The sequence below is a fragment of the Chamaea fasciata genome, unplaced genomic scaffold (genome assembly GCF_029207755.1).
Source record: "Chamaea fasciata isolate MVZ Bird 193981 ecotype frontalis unplaced genomic scaffold, bChaFas1.0.hap1 SCAF_20, whole genome shotgun sequence".
Lineage (NCBI taxonomy): Eukaryota > Metazoa > Chordata > Aves > Passeriformes > Sylviidae > Chamaea > Chamaea fasciata.
This window is the reverse complement of record NW_027094105.1, coordinates 6,854,097-6,873,108: the sequence shown is the minus strand read 5'-3', so window position 1 is coordinate 6,873,108 and position 19,012 is coordinate 6,854,097. Positions and strand designations below refer to the sequence as shown.

The 19,012-nt window shown below is 44.8% G+C and overlaps 1 protein-coding gene across 6 annotated transcripts in view; it reads left to right on the top strand.

The window, feature by feature from the left end:
- The first annotated feature begins 727 nt into the window (after positions 1 to 727).
- The window catches only part of RAPGEF1 (Rap guanine nucleotide exchange factor 1), an 84,700-nt gene continuing 66,415 nt past the window's right edge, over positions 728 to 19,012 (top strand). For all 6 annotated transcript variants that reach the window (XM_066201530.1, XM_066201529.1, XM_066201528.1 and 3 more), the window contains exon 1: positions 728 to 875. In XM_066201530.1, coding sequence (XP_066057627.1) covers positions 851 to 875 — 25 coding nt within the window. In that variant the 5' untranslated portion in view covers positions 728 to 850. The remainder of the gene's footprint in view (positions 876 to 19,012) is intronic.

Genomic DNA, 19,012 nt, shown 5'->3' with positions numbered 1-19,012 from the left:
CCCTCCCTGAGCACCAGGTCGGACGAGCTGGGCCCCTCGCAGCCAGACCTGGATCCTGATGCCCATCCCAGAATGCCAATCCTCGTCCCTGGATCCTGATACCCACCCCGGTATTCTGATCCTTATCCCGTGATCCCGATGCCCCCATCCCGTGATGCCGATGCCCACCCCGGCATTCTGATCTCATCCCCGGATCCTGATGCCCATCCCGGTATTCTGATCCCATCCCGAGGTTCTGATGCCCACGCCGGAATTCTGATCCTCATCCCAGGATCCCGATGCCCATCCCGCGATCCCGACTCCCATCCCAGGATTTTGATCCTCATCCCTGGATCCCGATGCCCATCCCACGATCCCGACTCCCATCCCAGGATTTTGATCCTCATCCCTGGATCCTGATGCCCGTCCCGCGATCCCGACTCCCATCCCAGGATTTTGATCCTCATCCCTGGATCCCGATGCCCATCCCACGATCCCGACTCCCATCCCAGGATTTTGATCCTCATCCCTGGATCCTGATGCCCGCCCCGAGATCCCGACGCCCGTCCCGCGATCGCCATGCCCATCCCGGTGTCCCGGGGCCGCGGGGGCTCCGCGCCCGCCCGCCGGCAGCCCCGCCCCGCGGTTCCCGTCGTGGCCGGGAGGCGGCGCCGGGCGCTGGGCGTGCGCGGCGGGAGCCCCGGGCCGCCCCTTCCCGTCGCGGCCCCGCGGAGCGGGCAGGGGGCGGGCGCTGCTCCACGGCCGCCGCTGGAGCCGCTCCCGCATCGCGCCCGGCAGCAGCGGGAGCCCGGCTGCCCCTCGGCCGGCTCCGTGCGCCGCCGGGGCCTGAGCGCCGAGCGCCGGCTCCGACATGTCCGGCAAGATCGAGAAAGCAGGTGAGCGCCGGCAGGCCCGGGGGCGGCGCGGGAGGGGACGCGCCGGGGCGGCCGCGCTCGCCGCCCGCCACACAGAGCCGCCGCGGCCCGCGGAGCCGCCGGGGGAGCCGGAGCCGCCGGGGCTGCGGGAGGTGCCGGCGGTGCCGCGGGCCTGGCGCGGCCCGGCGGGGCGGGGGGAGCCGGGCAGGGCCCCCCGTGCCCGGCGAGGTCCCCCCGGGGGCTCCTGACAGCGCGGGCGGCCAGCGGGGCCCGGGCCGGGGCTGGGCCCGCGGGCCGCGGGGGATGCTCTGCCCGTCCCCCCGGGGGCTGGTCCTGCGCTGCCCGAGCGCTGTTTGGCTCGGGCTTTGTGTCTCCTCCGCGTTTTCCTTTTTCCTCGCTGTTTTCCTGGTTTCCCCCCTAATTCCTTTCTTTTAATTTTTACGTTCTTGCACCCATTCCGTCCTTGCCGTGCAGCCGAGCATCAGCCCAGCCGGGCGCTGCAGCGCTTTGGGGCCTACGCGCAATGATTGATTTCAACTTCTCCCAACTTTCCTCTCCTGGTGTCTGTGCAGGATGAGAAGAGATGAGTCCGTGGGCAAATGTCAGAGGGGAACTTGCAGGTTTTTTCCTCCCTCTTCCCCTGTGCCTGGGGTGCTCATGAGAGCCGGAGTCAGGGGAGGCTGCTGAGGTTCCTCCTGCACTCACAAGGAAACGCTCCAGCACGGATCATATTGTCTGTCTGTGCTTCTGGAGTCGTGCCTGGTTCTCAGTTGTCACTTTAGATGGTTGAATGACCCTGTTTTTCTCTGTAGTGGGAGTAGTACGCTTAAAGATTCAATTAGTGTTGTGTGCAAATCAAGCAGCGAAGTTACGTAGTTTAATTATGTTGCATTTAATTAGCAGAGAAAAATCAATGCTGTTTTGTATATTTCATTGCGGGGGAATAGCTGGGCTGTCTCCTTCTGGGGAACGCAGGGCAGGCAGCCCGAGCAGGGCTGTGTGGAGCATCCAGGCTTCCCAGGACAGCAGGATGCAGGCAAGATCCCCGATAACAAGGAGCGAAGTCGGTAGCATCGCGTTCTGGTTGTGCTCATCCCACCCTGGTGTTCTCCTGGGGCGCTGCGGGTTCTGGAGCGGCCCCGGGGGATGAGCAGCCTGCCAGCCGGCTCCTCCGTGCAGCACCTCGGCGTGCTTCCAGCTCTTCGCGCTCAGTTACTGTCTAACAAGTGTGCGCCGCATCAGGGGACAAATGTTACTCCAGAAATATCGCAGGTTAATCCTGTGCACCGTGCCTTTCACAGTATTTGCAGCCCAGCTTTGCTCCTGCTGAGCTTTTCCATGCTTGTCCCGTACTCCAGCGAGCGAGGAAGGTGTTAGCAGAGTACACAGACCTCGGGCCAGCTCTGGAATAATTGCCACTTGTTTATGCTGGAGGTGAATTTGGCTTGGGATTTAGTAACTGTAGACAGTAATTACAGATGTATAAATAAGTGATCACGTTTTGTTTATTCGCGTGCAGTAAATAACCCTGGGAGAATAGTAAATAGAGCTCCACACCAGAGAGGCAGAGTGAGGAGTTCAAGCACGGGAAGGTGACTCTGGAGACACACACAAACTCATCGTGGTTCCATAAACAATAGAACAGAGAGGCCAAGAAATAGCATATAAATATAAATACCATATAAAATGCCATATAAAATACCATATAATAGCAATAAAATACCGTATAAAAATCATACCATGCACAACCTAGAGGCCAGCCACACTGAGCTGCCACTGAAGAATTCAAGGATCGTGCAAGATCCAGCCCCAGGTCGGTGCTGTGAGCGTGCAGTTGGAAGATGCAGTGGGAGAAGCCCTGATGCAGAGACATTTGTTCTAGTGGAAGTCTATCACAGTGATGATTTGCTGAACAAGAGAAACTGTAAATCTGGGAATCTGTCCTCTCTCAACTGCTTGTACTTTCATTACTTTAGGAAGGATATTTAAAAAAAAAAGAAATCCGGTCCAAATATAAATGGGAGGTGAAGAGACAAGGAAGGAGAGCTGGGAGCCAGCTGTTCCAGAGCAGGACCATTTCCATCGCTGTTTCTGAGTGTTTGAACTTCTGATTGACACAAACAGTTTGGTTAATAGCGTCACCGAATAAACACAGCCTGTAATACCCCAGCCAACTGGGGGGTAATGTTTGTCAAAACGTGTGCAGTAGCAGAACAAAGGATACGGACTCATGAAACAAATGCTGTGAGGTCCAAGGTCTGTGCATTCGTGTGCGTTTGAATTCATTTTTTCTTGCAGGGACAGAAATTCATGCAATGTGTTATAAATAAAATAGACTTTTGCCTGGTCACAAGCCACGGTGACAGACTTTGGAGTGGGCTTCGGTTTGACTGGTGTGGCCATCTAGACAGGCAGCTGGAAAAAAATGTGTTACCCTTTACAGGGTTAGTCCCCCAGAGACCCTCACACATCTGCTCCCTGGGTCCTTAACTGAAACACCTTGTTGGCACTCAATAAAAAACAATAATAAATGATTAGAGATAACAGCTTCCATCCTGTCCATGAAGGAAGAGCAGACAAGGCTCCCTCTGGAGCCTCTCAGTGCTGCTGTTTAATCAACAGAAGGGTCACTGTAGAGCAGTTAAGAGCTCTGCTTTGGAGTGAAGGGCAGCCATCTGGTAATGTGGAAGAAAATGGTATATTTGGGGTTTGCTAGTGTTGGAGCCCTGCTTTGTTAGGCTCCTGCCAGGAGACTTCCAGACACTTTTCCAAAGCAGAACCCTCCTTGGCTTGTAGGGATGGAATGGCCATTGGCTTTTCTTTACTCCAGAACTGTGACTTTTTGTCTTCACTTTCAGAAAATATTTGCTCTCTCCCTTTCTGATGTGAAATCCAAAACAGGGATGCCAAGAAAGAGCAGAGAAGGTCACAGATTCTGCTTGGGTTTCCTGTTACCATGGCGATGCACGGATTCCTGTTTTTATTTACCTGATGGATTACGTGCTGCAGGGAATTGAGCTACTCTGCATCACTCAGGGAGAGTAAGGGAGGAATTAGACTCCATCACCTCTCAACCAAAAGCTTGTCATGAAAGTCTGTTCAAAAATGCCCTTTTACTAAAACCAAAGAACATATGGGTGCCATATTTTGAAGGTTTATTCTACTTGGTGTTTTCAATCCTAGGCTTGTTATTTCTTTCAGGGTTTTCATTTCCCTTGTGAACTTACTTTTCCAACAGCTGCCTGCTAAAGGTTGGTTGAGAGAGCTGTTTCAGGTGTTAGCTACCTGGAGTGCAGGCAGTCATCTCTGTTCTGCTCAGGACTCAACGGGATGTGTTTATTCCCAGCAGACCCAAAATGCTGTTGGCTTTACCTTTTACTCATAAGCACTTGCCTGATAAGCAAATTCACCTCAGATTCTCAACCTTTAGTATTGGTGGGATAAAATTCTAGGGGCAATCCCAGGAGAACTCTGTTCTTAAGAAAATGACAAAATTGAAGAAACAATTCAGGAGGTCACATTATTCCCATCTTTGTAGGAATTTAATGTTCTATCTGGAGTCCTTCGAGCCAATTTATGTGATCCCGAATCATTCATCTGCCAATGTTTTTGTACTACTGCGAAGTTTCCTGGAGATTTTGTTTTTGCAGAGGGTATATTTTGAACTGTCATTCTGTCTTGGATCATTTTGTGGAAATGAGCCTGCCTGTTTTATATACCTGTACAGTTTTATGCAGTTTCTCTTTGTCTGTCATGCTTAGGTGGGTTACTAGGCAGGACTCTCTCAGTTCCGTTGTGCATTCACAGCTGTTCCCCCATGTTCCTCAATAATAAGCGAGGGCTTTCAGGTTATAAAATTTTGCAGTTGACCAGCTTAAGTGCTTCTCTGCTGGTGGTTTTCAAGCAAAATAGGAGTTACCTGCAAATCTGAAAATTAGACCCTCCAAAAAACTTAACCTCTCAACCCCAAAGGCAGTTCAGTTCCAATTCTTCCTTAGTCAGGCTTTTAGCACCTACTGTTCCCTCCTGTGTGCTTGCTCCCATAGTGACATCCCGCGTGTGTTTTACTGTAACTTGTTTAAACAGCATCATCCATTCAGGCTGGTTTTGTGTCGAGGTAAAACACAGGTACAGGATGATTGCTGGTTCCTACAAAGTGGCACAAGGAGCAGAATTTGGCATCTTTTGTAAGGCATTGTAGGTTGACAGGTGGTGTGTTCCGAAATGCAGCCTGTGGGATGACTGCTGAAGGATTGAGATGGCCTTAGCAGTTTTAAGAAGGAAGTGGGCAAGGAGTGGAGAAAGAAGACAGCTGAAGGCTACTGGAATGTGAAGCAGCTGGGTTGTGCCTTAGTCAGTGAAAATCAGAAACTGGAAACAATTGCTAAATTTATTTCCAGTGTAAGCAATCGTTTTCCTTGAACCACAGTGACTAAATATATCTCTTGGTTGTGATTTTTATGTGGTGGTAACTCACTGGCTCTTGCTAACCTCCTGGCAGGCAGAGAGAAGAGTGGAAGTTCACTGTCAGTCAAGATCATAAAACAAATATCCCTCATTTAGATCTCTTGATTCACTTGTGTGGCTTTGCCTGCTGCAATGTATTGCCTGTGTGGAAGAAACCTGGATGTTTGTTTCCGGGGAGGAGAGTCAATCTGTAACTCCTCTTTCAGGTTTCCTTGGGGTTTTGTTCATATTTTTGGAAGTTTTGGATTGCAGTAGATGTTCTAACTCTGTTGTAGGTGCAGATAGATTCTAATGCAAAGATGTGGTCTTCTTTAAAAAAGATATATACATTAAGACCTTATTTATTCCAAAGTGGAAAGCCTGAGGGTAGAATTGGCAAAATGAGCTTTGCTGTTGATTTACAAATCCTTTGGAAGGAGAGCATTCCATCCAGAATCTTAACAGCATTTGAACTGAGAGTGGAGGAACATGAGGAGTTAAATTTGTAGACTTCATTTTAAAGAAGCTGGAGAGGTGTTTTACCTTCCTTGGCAGAGGCATTTGATGGCTAATCAGGTTTAATTCAATCACTCAATCATTTATGTGTATTATAGGTAGCTCTCAGTTGGGCTAGTGGGAGCTGGAGTTGTTTGTTACCGTAGCACCCAGTTGGGAAGATCCCTTGTACCCCAGCAAAGGTAAGATGATAAAGAACATTTTCTGTCTTTGTGCCAGATAAAACACCTGAAACTATGTTTTATATTAAAAATAACAAATTACATGTCAGAACTACAGGTAAGGTGATTTAATAGCCTCCTTCCTCTCTCCCCCTCCTCACCACACCCATCATTTTGCATAGTTTGAATACATGTCGTGGATATAACTTGTTCAGTTTTCCAAAGCATATAATCAAAACATTTTTCTGCTGGAACTCAAGATTTGGGACTGTTTGCTAGTTTGGGAAGCTCTTGTCCTCTGTGTACTGTTGCTTAGCATGAAATTAATCCTTTCAGCTTGTATGCTGCCTGTAGAGATGTTACATTATCTGGAGAAAAATCCTATGCATGGAGAGGGGTCCTTCAGCTTCTCAGATTTGTGACAGAATAGGCTTTTCTCTCTGAAAAGAATTGAAAATTTATTATGCTGTAAGTGTCTGAATACTTGGAAAATTCTGCTTTGGAGTTAGATTTTTTTTTTTTCTTCTTGTTTATTAGCATTTGACTATGGGATTCAGCCAGTGTCATGGGAAGAGTATTGAAATCACATAGCTATTGCAAGGATATTAGCATTGCTATTTGTGGGTTTTTTTGTAAACAACTAAAGTTAGGCTCCAGTTGAGAAATATTGTACAATATAATGGGATGAGGGGATGCTAAGGGAGAACAATGTGTCATTCTCAGGATTTGAAATCAGAGGAAAAGGAGAACAGGTTGAAGGAAAACTAGAATTATTGTCTTTGCAAGTTTGAATTTGTAGCCCCAGATCGCCAAAGTGTATAAAAAGGTGGCCAGAGAAGGAAAAAGGGGCATCACATGTTGATGGAATGGTTTGAGAGATCAGAAAATTAATGGGAGGATTCCCAACCCACCAGTGCTGGGAGAGGAGGGAGCAGGGGGCTGAGTTGCGTGCGAGGAGAGCAGAGAGGAGAGGACAAGAGGGAGGGATGGCAGAGGGGGAAATCAGGCAAGGACGACGTTCCTGACAGCTTTCATGGGAGCCTGTTCCAAGGCACAGAGACAGAAGATGAATTTCAGCAATCCGGAAAAGCTGCAGGAATCCTGCAGGTTGGGACGTGCTGCCAAAGGAATGTTCTGCAGTTGTGCTGTTCACGTTTTCCTGCAGCCTGACAGATTACAGCTTCATTCCCTGACCCACAGCATCCACTCTTAAAAATACATTTCCAATCTCTTCTTCAGGTGTCTTGACATTGGTAGTGACAGAGCAAACAATTTCATCTGTGTAAGGGAGAAATGATGTCCTCACATGTTTTGTGAAGCAGCCTGAGAAGGCTGATGGATCACATTATTGATCTGCTTTTATTTGGGTTCCATATTTCAGTGAAAGCTCTCCAGCTTTGAAACAGTCTCTTCATGTTAAATCCCTTTGCTGTTTGAGCTGCTAGCACAGCTCACCTTAGGTGGAGTTTGTAAGATGTTTCCCTGTGAGAGCAAGGGAGAAGCGAATAGAAACAAGTAGAGGAAAAAGCCTGTATCAGAGTGTTCACTTGGTGTTGTGGGAGGTTCAAAATTCACAGTATTTGGGAGGACTGGTCCTCCTACACCTCCTTTCTATTGTATCATATTTAGGAAAGTATCTAAAAGATCTGAGAATTGATAAGAGCTATATTCTAAATAAATCTTTGGTTCCCATTTTATAACCACTTGGAGAGTCAAACGAGCATGGGTGGCACTGAAGAAGAGATTCCTTAATTATAGAACTGAGTCCTTTTGAATTGAAAAAAGCCCACATTTTGCATTATCTTACTTTACCTGGGTGACAGTGTCTGCTGCTTTGGGTAGAGTTTTTCTGGTGCCATGAAAACCCTGTGCATTTTGTGATGTAAGTTAACATCTTGGCGTGGCCATCAGTGCCTCTGAGGAAATCCTAATCCATTATTCTGCCCAGGGAGAGAGGTTAAAGCTTGCTTGCACTCTCATGCTCTCATTCTTTCTCTCTGAAGGCTTCATGGGGGGATGCCCTTTGTTGAGTACTTAACATATTCACTGAACCAGTCCCATTTATATTCTAAACAAGATCTTTAATTTCATCCCTGACGCGTACAAAATCTCGGGGTTTGAAAGAAAATTCATGAGAATTTTCTTTTTTTAGGCGTCTGGAAAGAAAATAAAAAATCAGTGGAGGTTAAAGTCAAAGAATAGTTACTCACAGCTGGTAAGGTTGGAGGAAGCAGATAGTGCAGCTTGGTTGGTTGATTAAACCTTGATAGAATTTTACCAGGAGACTGAATAAATAGTTGTGTATCTATTCAGCTGTGGTTTGCAGGGAGTCTTTAACAATTAAAATGGGAACCAAAACAAGTGTGTTCCAAATATACAGCACACATTGTTTTATCCCTTAGTTTGTTTGGGTCCTGTCTACCAATCTGTCCTGTCTGTGCTGCCCAAGAGGTGCCGAAGTAGCCTCAGGAATTAATTCCATATTTAGAAAGTTTCCTTTACGAACCAAACGTCACAAAGGGCACCCAGGGAGATCAATACTGCAGTTCTGGTTGTTGAGTACATTCCAATCAATTCTGGAGAGCAGAGCTCAGTGAATCCATCTGACAATGGGTTCAGTTAGCAGGACAATACTGTTTAAACACAGTTTTTCTTGGGCGTTTTATGATCCTTTCAGCTGTGCTGTAACTATATTAACTTTGTCAATTTGAGCATTTTGCCTTTTTTTTTTTTTCCCCTTTTTAATGCTTAATGCAGCCTTACATTTCACAGTTGAGAGTGATGTGCGCTGCAGCTTTCATGTACAAGAAAATGAAATATCCCTCTTTGGATATATATTTTCCATCTTAATTTTTTTAAGTCTACATTTTCTACTTTTCTTAGTAGAATTAAATATAAGAATAATACATTTGAGGAACTAGGGAATTCTGCCAAAAGGTTTAGTTGGAACTCATCTATGAATTTACAGGGATTTGCAGAAAACGTAGAGCACTGGTTTGTCTGTATAAATACCCTTGAAAGGTCACATGAAATCAGATGTTAAGGCTGATGCTGGATTTTTGACAGAGCATGGTAAGAGCAGTGCAAGGGGTTGAGTTTAACTTTTACTGCTTGGAATTGCTTCTCCAGGGCTGCTGTGTGGGAAACAATCTGCAGTACCCAAAAACATTGTGATCTGAAAGTCACATGACTTTAAAAAAACCCATGATCCTGTATCTTTGTGAGCAATACCTAGAACATAACTGACAAATTGGGGTGGGGAGTTTCTCTGTTTTCAGCTTAGTTTTTCTGTTCTTTTTATGTGTGTTTGCTCTTTGTTGTTGAAATCACCGGCGCTTCTGTCCCTGCTCTGTCTGGGATGTTGTTTTATAGGAGAAAGACTTTGGAACATTGTAGAACCACCCTGTTAAAATGATGGAGTGAATTTAAGGAATAGTGTTTAAAGTACATGGGCTGGCACTCTCAGCCCTGGGCAGTTTTGTGATATTCAGGTGCATTTTAAAATCCCTTTAAAGAAGAACCAGCAAGTCTTCATGCATAACTTGGCACATCTCTCAGAGATAAGTTTGCTCCTTGTCTGCACCTCTCTTCCTTAATCTGTAACATCCTTACCTAAGGCAGTTGTGATAGCTCATCCATCCTCTCTTACAACTCTTGGACTTTCTGGCCAATTTCTGTCAAACTTCGCAGAGGAATGGAAATTGTAATTTATTCAAGTTTCTGCACATTTTCTGAAGAAGGCTGAGGAGATCAGAGAGGCTGCATATAGGGCCTTCATTATGGCAAAATGGAAAATGTAGCTGTCCCATGTTTGTAGCCATTTGGCAAAGGTGAGTTGTGAACAGCCTGGAATGGGGAATGCCAACGAGAAGCAAATTCTTGGGGGGGGGGAAGGAAAAGTGTGTGTTTTGGAGACAGTTCAGAGGAGCCAGTCAGGGGCAGTGAAGGGTGGGTTGCCAATAAAAGCCTGGTAGCAATTGCAGGGCAAAGAAACTCTTAAAAAACCATGCCAGGAGAGAATTTGGTTCTTGTTACTCTCTGTGCCTATTTCCAGGTAGGCTTTAAACAGAGATGGTTTTGTTCCTGTATGTGTCGGATGAAAGCATAAATTCCCTAAATATTCATTGGCAGCACTTAGTCTTTGATTTTATCCTGAAATATAACCTGCTTCCTTAGACCTCAAATGTGAGGTGTGTGTTTCACTGTAACACTCAGAGGGCTCCCGGGGGACATCAGGTGCACCACAAGTGATACCCTGGAGAATTTCCCTGAGCTTCCATTTGGCTGGCAGCCTGGTGAATGCCAAAGCTCCAAGGGATCAAACCCTCTATTGCTCTGGGCAAAGGAATTTATCTGTAAATCCTGAGAGTCTTTTGGCAACAAGGTGTGTAAGAGTGTTAGCCACAATAAAAAGGATGTTAGAAGGTTGTTGATTGCCCATGCCATTGTTTGGATACTTCTTAAGTTCTGTAAGGAGTTGGGACTGGTATAAATAATTGTACCTAAGGTTAGAGCCGTTGGTTATCCACTCTACTGGAGCTCCAACAGAGCTTTTGGTGACATTTTGGTAATGTCACCAAAAAATTCCCCCATCAACTGTGAGTGTAACTGCTTCTGAAATCATTCCCAGTCTGCATGAGCTGTTAACGTGGCTGTGGATCAAGACCCTGATCCAAGTCTGTAATGCCTGCAGAACACCCTTCTCAGCCATGCTGCAGGCCAGTGCTGTGGCTTGTCCCGTGAGAAGGCTCAGATTTTTCACTGAAAGAGAGGTCAGGCCTTGGAATAAGCTGCCCAGAGAAGTGGTAGAGTCACTATCCCTGGAGGAGTTCAGGAGATGTCTGGATGTGGCTCTCGAGAATATGGTTTTGGGGTGATCATGGCTGACGGTTGGACCAGATCACCTTGAAGGTCTCTTCCAGCCTTGGTGGTTCTGTGGTTCTGAGAGCTAACAGGCTGTAAGTTTTATTATTACTGTTAATTTGTTTTTACCATTTAATTCTTTTCAGATGAGATAATTCACATCTAAAAGCTTTGGCAACATAGTATACTAAGTTTCAAATATTATCATAATGGAAAAGAGTCATGCTAGAAATATTAGTACCCAATTGTATACATTTAATGAAATTGTTATTCAAAGTTTTTTACGTCCAAAACAGTAACACTGGTTTGTGTTGATGCTGCGTGCTCTGATCTTAACCTTTGGGATGATAACAAAGCACAAAAACTGGCTCCTCCTGCAATCCTTTGCCCTTGAAGGAGTCATTTAGTTAAATTCCTTAATATTTTTGCAGCTGTGGTTGTGGTTTATTAACTGATGCTGCCTTGAAGAACAGCCTGTGTCTGCAGCAAAGTTTTCATTACTCATCTGTCAATACTTGCAGAGTAAAACAAATGGGTCTGGGTAGAGGTTTCTGCTCTTCAGTCTAAATAGTTTCTTTCCTTCCATCCCTGCTGTTTTACCCAAGGAGAGGGTAGAGAATGGTTTCGATGCAGTGAGTGCATGGTTGTACTCTATTGTATAGAAAGGTCTGGCCTGTTTTGTCTGTCAGGATTATTTTAAGCTATGATGTTTAGAATTTATTAAATGAACTAGAGGGAATTTAAAACATCTCTTTTTCCCAAGATATTCTCACTTCTAGAGCTGTGAAATGCCTTTTATCCTGAAGATACCAGCTGAAGAATCTCCAGAATTTCTCTTTTGCAGTTGGTAAAATAAGATTTTGAGGCAGTTTAACAATTTTGCTTGTCAGGGGAAATCCAGGTGAGTTTGGTTTGGTTTCGGTTTTGTTTTAACATAGTCCTCAAAAGTGAGAATCAGATAACCCCAAACTATCACGTTGTTGTGTTTACCGATGCAAACTACAAGTTCTGCAGTAATTGCCTTGGCCTCTGGGTGAAATGCAGGTGGCAGTTTATCTGCCTGCGTTTTTATGGGGGTGTTTTTGCATGATAACTGCAGACGAAGAGCACATCTTATTTGGAAGGCCCTACGGAACAGGGATGTCACCTCTGGGAGGTGATGGGCATGAATTTGGGAGGTGATGGGCATGGTGAGTGGAAGGAACTGGAAGAACTGCTGTCGTGATGGAGCAGTGGATAGAAAATGCTTTGGTGTCACAGGGCAGAGCTAAAGGATGAGCTATAATAAGTAGTGGAGAAGCACTTGCAGAATGCAGGGGTCTGACTCACTTGACCACGTGCTTCTCTTGAGTTTCACACTTAACTGTGACAAATATCAAATGGAATAGCAGCCAGGTTAGTGAGCAAGTGTGCTGAGAGCCAGTGGTCTGTGCTGCTCTCTGTGGGTGTGTATGTGGTTTTGGGCAGAAATACCAGAGTCCTCGTCTTCATTTCCTGTTGTGCAGTGTGGTTTTGCTTACAAATCTAAGCGAATGTAATCCCACTTCAGAAAATCAGGATGGTGTGAAACCTCACACAGCAGTTCCCTGGGCATGAAAATGTAAAGAACTAACCCCAGCCCAGTAAAAGTAATTCATAACTGGAGCCTTGCTTTGTACCTCTGTACCTACCTTAGCACATGATGTGTTGGCTGGTAAATCGGGGCTGGTTTCCTTAGCACAAGGAGCTGCCATCAACTGCGTTTTAAAGTCTGTCCAATTTGAGACTGCTCTGAGAGTGAAAGGAACCAAAACCTCTGCCAGACCTAGCTGCCAGCATGAGGACCTAGTTTGGAGATAAAAACTGATTAGTGGATAATTCCCCCAGAATGAATAATCTCTGCCTTAAAAGATGAGTTGCAGATGGTTTTAGATGAGAGGGGGAGAGAGATCAGGTTTAAAATGTCATTCTTTCAGTAACCTGAATCTCCTGACCTTACGTGGCACTGCAGAGATGATTCCAGCCGAGTAAGACCAGGAGGAGAGGCTGGCTGGGAATGTGTGGCCAGTGCATCGTGCCTTGGGCTGACCCCGAGCCCCGGTGTTATATTTACCTGGTAGTTTGAGAGATCTTTTACTCCACAAGGTCAAGGAAAGCTTCCAAAATACAGGGAAGAGACATTTGTAACTTCCCAGGTGAGGATTAGTATCTGACATGACTTTGTGAACTATTTTCAGATTGGTTACATGTCTACTGATCTTTCACCTTTGCAAAGGTTACGGTACTTGTGTGTTTGCTTATCCTTGACTAGAAAGGCTGCAGAAAACAAAACTGAAACTTAAAATTAGGTTAAGGAGTATTATGAGCAAGCCATGTCAATAAAGGCCATCATTTTGTGTAGCTGTGCAGCTCTTCAAATTACTCCAGCCAGACTCTACAAATGCTTTTGTACTTTGTCTGTTGACTCATCCATCTCAACACTCACAGTAACATTTCAGTACTGTCTTATAAAGCCTGTGATTGAAACAGGGCTGTTCTTGGGCTGGTTCATCAACAGATGCAATTAATACAATGATGTTTGTTTTGACACACTGGCTCACTGGCAGCATTGTAAGCAGCATTGCTATGCAAGGAGATCACTGTGGTTGAGGACTCCATGTACAGGCAGCTCACTCAATATTTGTATTCAGCTTAAAGTCAACACTGAAAGAGTTTCAGACCTCTCCTAAGCTGGCAAACAGGCTCACTGGTGCTACCAGCAATGTTAACAAAAGGGCAAATCATAATCTGCAGCGCTTCTAATTTATTTACAGTCTTATAAAACGCTGCGTTTTCATTCTGTTGGAGAGCACCAGAAGTATAAAAGGAAAGCTCAGAGGGATTTTCTCCTTGTGCAAGTCTGGGAAGGTGGTGAAGGAAATACGATTTGGACTCAGATATTTATTCTTTCAGTAGAACAATATCAGTCCCAGACCAGTGCTTCTCAGATGTGTTTTACCCTGGGAACTTGTATAAAATGTCTTCCTTTTCAGCTATTTAATTTTTAGCTGTATAGAGGGTGTAACCATTGTTTAAGGGAGTGTCCATGGCGTGGATCCAGTTGATATCTAAACCCTATCATGAATTGTTTTAAAGAGAGTATGATTTTCTGCACTGAGATATATTGATGACTATTTTTCAGGGCAGGAAGTACCTGCTGACTCCAGCAGTTGCCAGAGCAGCTGTTCATTATGAGTAAGCCACAGAAAAATCTTGTGAAAGCCCTAATATCTCTAGGAAGCAGCTCAAGCTTAAATGATCAGTCTAGTTAAGCTGTATTGAAGAACTGCTATTAGTTAACTGCTAGTCTAGTTAAGCTGTATGAAGAACTGCTTTCATATTTTCACTTGCCTGGAATTTTATATTGGGGAAAAAATACAGGTTCTTAGGGTATCAAAGTTTACAGAGAGGTATTTAACTTCTGGCTAGTTAATATTTGTTAAGGCTTGTCTGGACACTCCCCAGACTCTTGCTCCAGGGTACAAGTTTAATTGATTTATTCTATGTTGTGTTAAAGAAGCAGTTTCTTTTTCTCAGGTAGTCATCTCTGCTGTCTGCATGGCTTTGAGCATTCTTTGGCATTGTAGCACCCTGTGACCTAGGCTGGGTTTCTACCAGGACCTGTGTTAGGCCAGGCACACACTGGAAATGCAGTCAACTCCCTCTCCTGAGCTTCCTAATGGGACTTTTTTTGTTACATTCTCTGTTTTCAATCACAGAGCTGACTTCTGATGAGATTATATATAGATTTCCATTGCTTTCCGCCAAAAGATTTGGTTTGAATTAATGAGCATTTTTGTGAATTTCTGTAGTCGACATTTTCTGGAAAAATAAATCATGATTTTGGTCCAGAGCCCTCTGCTCAGTGCCAGGTGTGAGCAGCAGGCTCCAGTGGGCTCATCCAGGGTGATGAGGTGTTAGCAGCACTGCTGACCTTTGGCTCACGGAAAAAACAATGAGCAAGGAGTACAGTGCTCCAGATGTGAACCTGTCTGGAAGCTGAGTGTGCAGAGATAAGCTGCTGATGGGAAACACCCTCTCACCTACAGCTTCTGCATTATCCAAGTGAACCCAGTGTCACAGCTCAGATACCTTCTGAGATACCTCCAGCCCAAGTTCAGTCAGTTCCTTCGTTCTCCATTTGAGCTCTGGGTTTGAATTGCTTTTCATTTTGTGTTGTCTCTTGTTGTCTTTGATACCAGGATATGATTTCTTCTCTGTCAGCTGTCCCTGCCCTTTGTTTCTCTTAGTCTGCAGTTTTTTTGGATGGTAACACTCACGTTGCTTGTAGTGCCTCCTCTGTGTCACAAGGTTTTGACTCAGCAGCGTTGTCCTGGAGATGTACAGGGATGTGCCACCAAGCAGTGGTACATGTGTCACAGCAAAAGAGCATCCTTGCACGTCTTGCCCAAGCAGCAGAGCTCCTCTTGCTGCTAAATGTGGTTCTGGGGTCATGGCTCATGAGAGTGGTAACAATGGGAAGTGTGGGATGTCCTGGCTTATTTTGAGATCAAGATTTCATTTCCCTTGCAATAATTTCATGAATCAAAAAGGGAAATGTGTAATGCTTAGTGTTCACCTTGAGCTTTACATTTTTAGGGCATTGTGCAAACATTTCTTCTGTACTTCTGACTTCATGATGGGTGGTGATGGAAAGTGCTGTCTGTAGTGAGGTAAGGACAGTGAGTACGACTTCTGCCCTCCTTTCATTTACTGCTGTGGTTTCACTTGGTACTGTGGTCAGATGATCTCTGCTTCTCCATCAGCTTCTGTGGGCTTTTCAGTCATCCCTGGAGCTGTGTAGCCTGTGAGTGGGTTGTTAGTTCATGCTTTCAGGGATGTCATTAGGTAGTGAGAGTGGCAGACGTAGTGCTGTGTAGTAGTGACATCTCTCCGCGTGGGAAGATCCAGGTGATGCATGCACAGATCATGCCACCTAGAGGAATGGAGCTGGCAAGCCTGCAGCCATTGCTTTGCTGCCAAAATTTTGGTGGTTGTGCCAGTAACTGTGTCGAGACCTTCTCCAAGCCGTGCCCTTTGTGGCCTCGCCTCACAGTCAGTCGTGGAGTCAAGTGTGAGAAGGTCCCTTCACAGGCAGCTCTCCATCAACTCAACAAACATTTCTCAGCTTTTTATGAGATTGCTTTTCCCAATTCAGCCTCCTAAATGTTGATCCTCATCTTTCCCAATGGCTCAAGAGCCTCGAATTAAGTTGTGGATCTCACTTCGTATTCTCCAGGAATGAGGGTGAGGAATCTAGTACAAGGTGTGATTTGATGGGATAACATTCTCCAAGCTCTCTGCTTTTTTTGGCTTGTATGTTGCAATTTCTTTTGTGGGAGACTGTTAAATTTCCCAGAAGATTATCCTAATTTCCAGAGTCTCAAAGTCTGAATTGTAATTAAGCTCTTAATTTGATGAGGGCTTTTAGATGTCTTGCTAGTCTACTGGCAGCTTGGGGAAATACTTCCATCTTCCTCCCAGCTTCCCTTGCATAGGTTCAAGCTCAGAAAGCTGGGATATATTTAGAACTGGCAGAACTGCCAACCAGGCCTCAGAAAATTGCTACAAATCTCTTCTTTCTGAGTAGGTTAAAGCCAAATTCAAAAGAAGCCTGGCTTTCCTGAAGAAGTTGGGGTGACAACAATTTATCAGTAACAAACGGGCAGTGGGAAATTTTAATAATACATTTTATTGCTTGCAATTGCATTGAGTCCCCTATTGCCACAAATGACAGCAATCAGGACATCCAACAGGGAAACAATCACTTTACTCTTGATCATCCAGACAGTCAGCGAGTTGTGTTTTGAGATAAGCACATGGTTTGACCAGAGGGTGTCACCTCTTTGGGAAGGAGTTTTCTTTTTGACCCACTTTATTCTAATACATGGTACAGTAAGGTCAAGAGCAATGATTTGGGCTTACAGGATTTGATCCACAGACAGTAATGACCATCTAGTGTCTTTCTTTCGTGCTATTTGAGGTTAGGGCTTGTAGATGAAGTTTCTATTTTCTGCTAAAGTTTCTCTCTACTGTTTAAGTAAAACATCCTTTCTCCCCCCTCTCTCCTGTGCTTCGACTTTTATGCTTAAAATCTCTGGAAAAATCTTGAAGCCTTTATTCTGCTGTGCCTTTGAACTGACCCCCATGTATTTTCATCCTAAGACATTAGGATGGCCTTCCCATTTCCTTCTATTCTCAGTTTAAATTTTCCTGTTACGGGAGTACTAAAAAAAACAAAAAAAAAAATAAAACAACTGACTTACAGTCAGTTATACGTTAAAATAACTGGACTAAAGCCAGCAGGAAGAGCATCTTCTCAGTGCCAGTGGATGAAAGGACCCATGGCAGGGGTTTGGAATGAGATGATCTTTAAGGTCCCTTCCAACCCAAAGCATGCCATGTCAGCTGTGGATGGATCTCTTGCCTGTATTGACCACTGGTGCATTGAACAGCCCCGTTCTGTGTCTCTCTCTTAACACATCCCCTTTTTTGCTGATAACTTTCTGCCCTCCGGGCTACTGACAGCTGTTGTCCACTTGCTGCTAATTAAGAAAGCAGCATGAGCGATGGGAACGTGGATGGGAGAGATTGAACCCCCCTCTCCACAGCCAAGCGTTTCAACCTGATTAAAAAGCGTCCGACTGACACTGAGCGGCCTCTTTTCTCCCGCTGTCTCTCTGCAACAGCCTGGTTTTTTATCAGAACTCCCAGGTCAGGTGCTCTCTGTGTCTCTGGGTTTTTTAGATCCCCGTAACAATGGGCAGCGTCAGAACAGATTTGCCGTTCAAAGGATGGGCACGTGTGAAATCTGAGCCGCGTCTTTAGCATGCAAAGCGTTGTGCACTGTGCTCTTACTCAGAAATTCAAATGTAGGTCGTGTTTTTGAAATAAAACCACACACACTACGTGAAAAATTTCAAACTACCTATAGGAATCAAGATCAGTATGAATTAGGAGCACTTAAGTGGACTGGCCAGTGATTTCCAAGATTTTCTTTCTTTGTTTAAGGATTTTTCCTTGTTTGCTTTGTTTCCTTGTTTTGGTTTTTCCCTTGTTTTGGTTTTCCTTGTTTTGCATCGAGTCCCAGTGGGAGAGCTTTTGTGTGATACAGTAATGCTGGGATTTTTATGATCCAGCAAGAGAATGGGCTTGAACTCTGAAATTCCCTTCCTGGCCTGTGCCTCTGTGGAGGTAAAATGACTGACTGAGGTTAATACAATACAAGATTGTTGTGTTAGTACAGAACCAGGAGGTGTGAATTCAAGTAAGAGTGATGGTAATTTGGCAGAAGAAGCCTCCTGAAATGCTGGTGCTCTCTGGAGCTGTTTACCCCCAGGAATATTATGACACTCTGTATTTCAGGTTAGACCTCCAAAATTCAATCTGAATTCTTACCTGTGATAAGTGGGCTCTGTATAGCCCTGCATAGCCCCTAGCATGCTTTCAAATCCATCTCATTTGCTCTTTTTTCTGGAATTTAATTTCTCTTCTTCCTTGTGATTTTTTTCTCACCTTTTACCCTGGAGTTGAATGGTTTTTGATGGTTTTTTTGGAGGTTCTCTTTAAAAGCACTATGTAAATATAGGTGTAAAGTGTTTATTTAAATAAATAAAGAAATCACTGCCAGACATGGCTCCTTAGGTGTGTGAAAATCCTTTAATAAGCCGTGTCTACCACAGTGTAATTGAACATGTCTAGGGAGAGGAGGATGTATGTTTGATTGTACTTATTGGTGTTCACCTTGTTATGCCCATGATCACTTTGTGAAAGGAGCCTTGGAGCATGTGACTTCAGCTTTTGTAATAAAGAAGTGTCTTATATTTGAAGTTGAACAAGAGCTGCTTTACCAGTGTTATCCTATATTCACTAAACGCTTATAATATTAAAATAGTAGGAAATACAAAGTGTGGTGTGCTCCTAACGAGCTGAACTAGGCAGACTCTTTGGGACCTGGGTGATCCAGGGTGTGAAAGTGCCATAATCTCCTTGGGCAGCTTTTTGTTTTCACGTGAAGAGAGCAGATGCTGACACGGTGCAAATAGAAGAGAAATCCTATCAGTAGATTGGCCCTGAGTCCCCAGGCTGTAGTCTGTAAATACAGTGATTTATGGGTATTAGAGATGAAAAACAGTGTTTCTTTCTTTCCTCCGA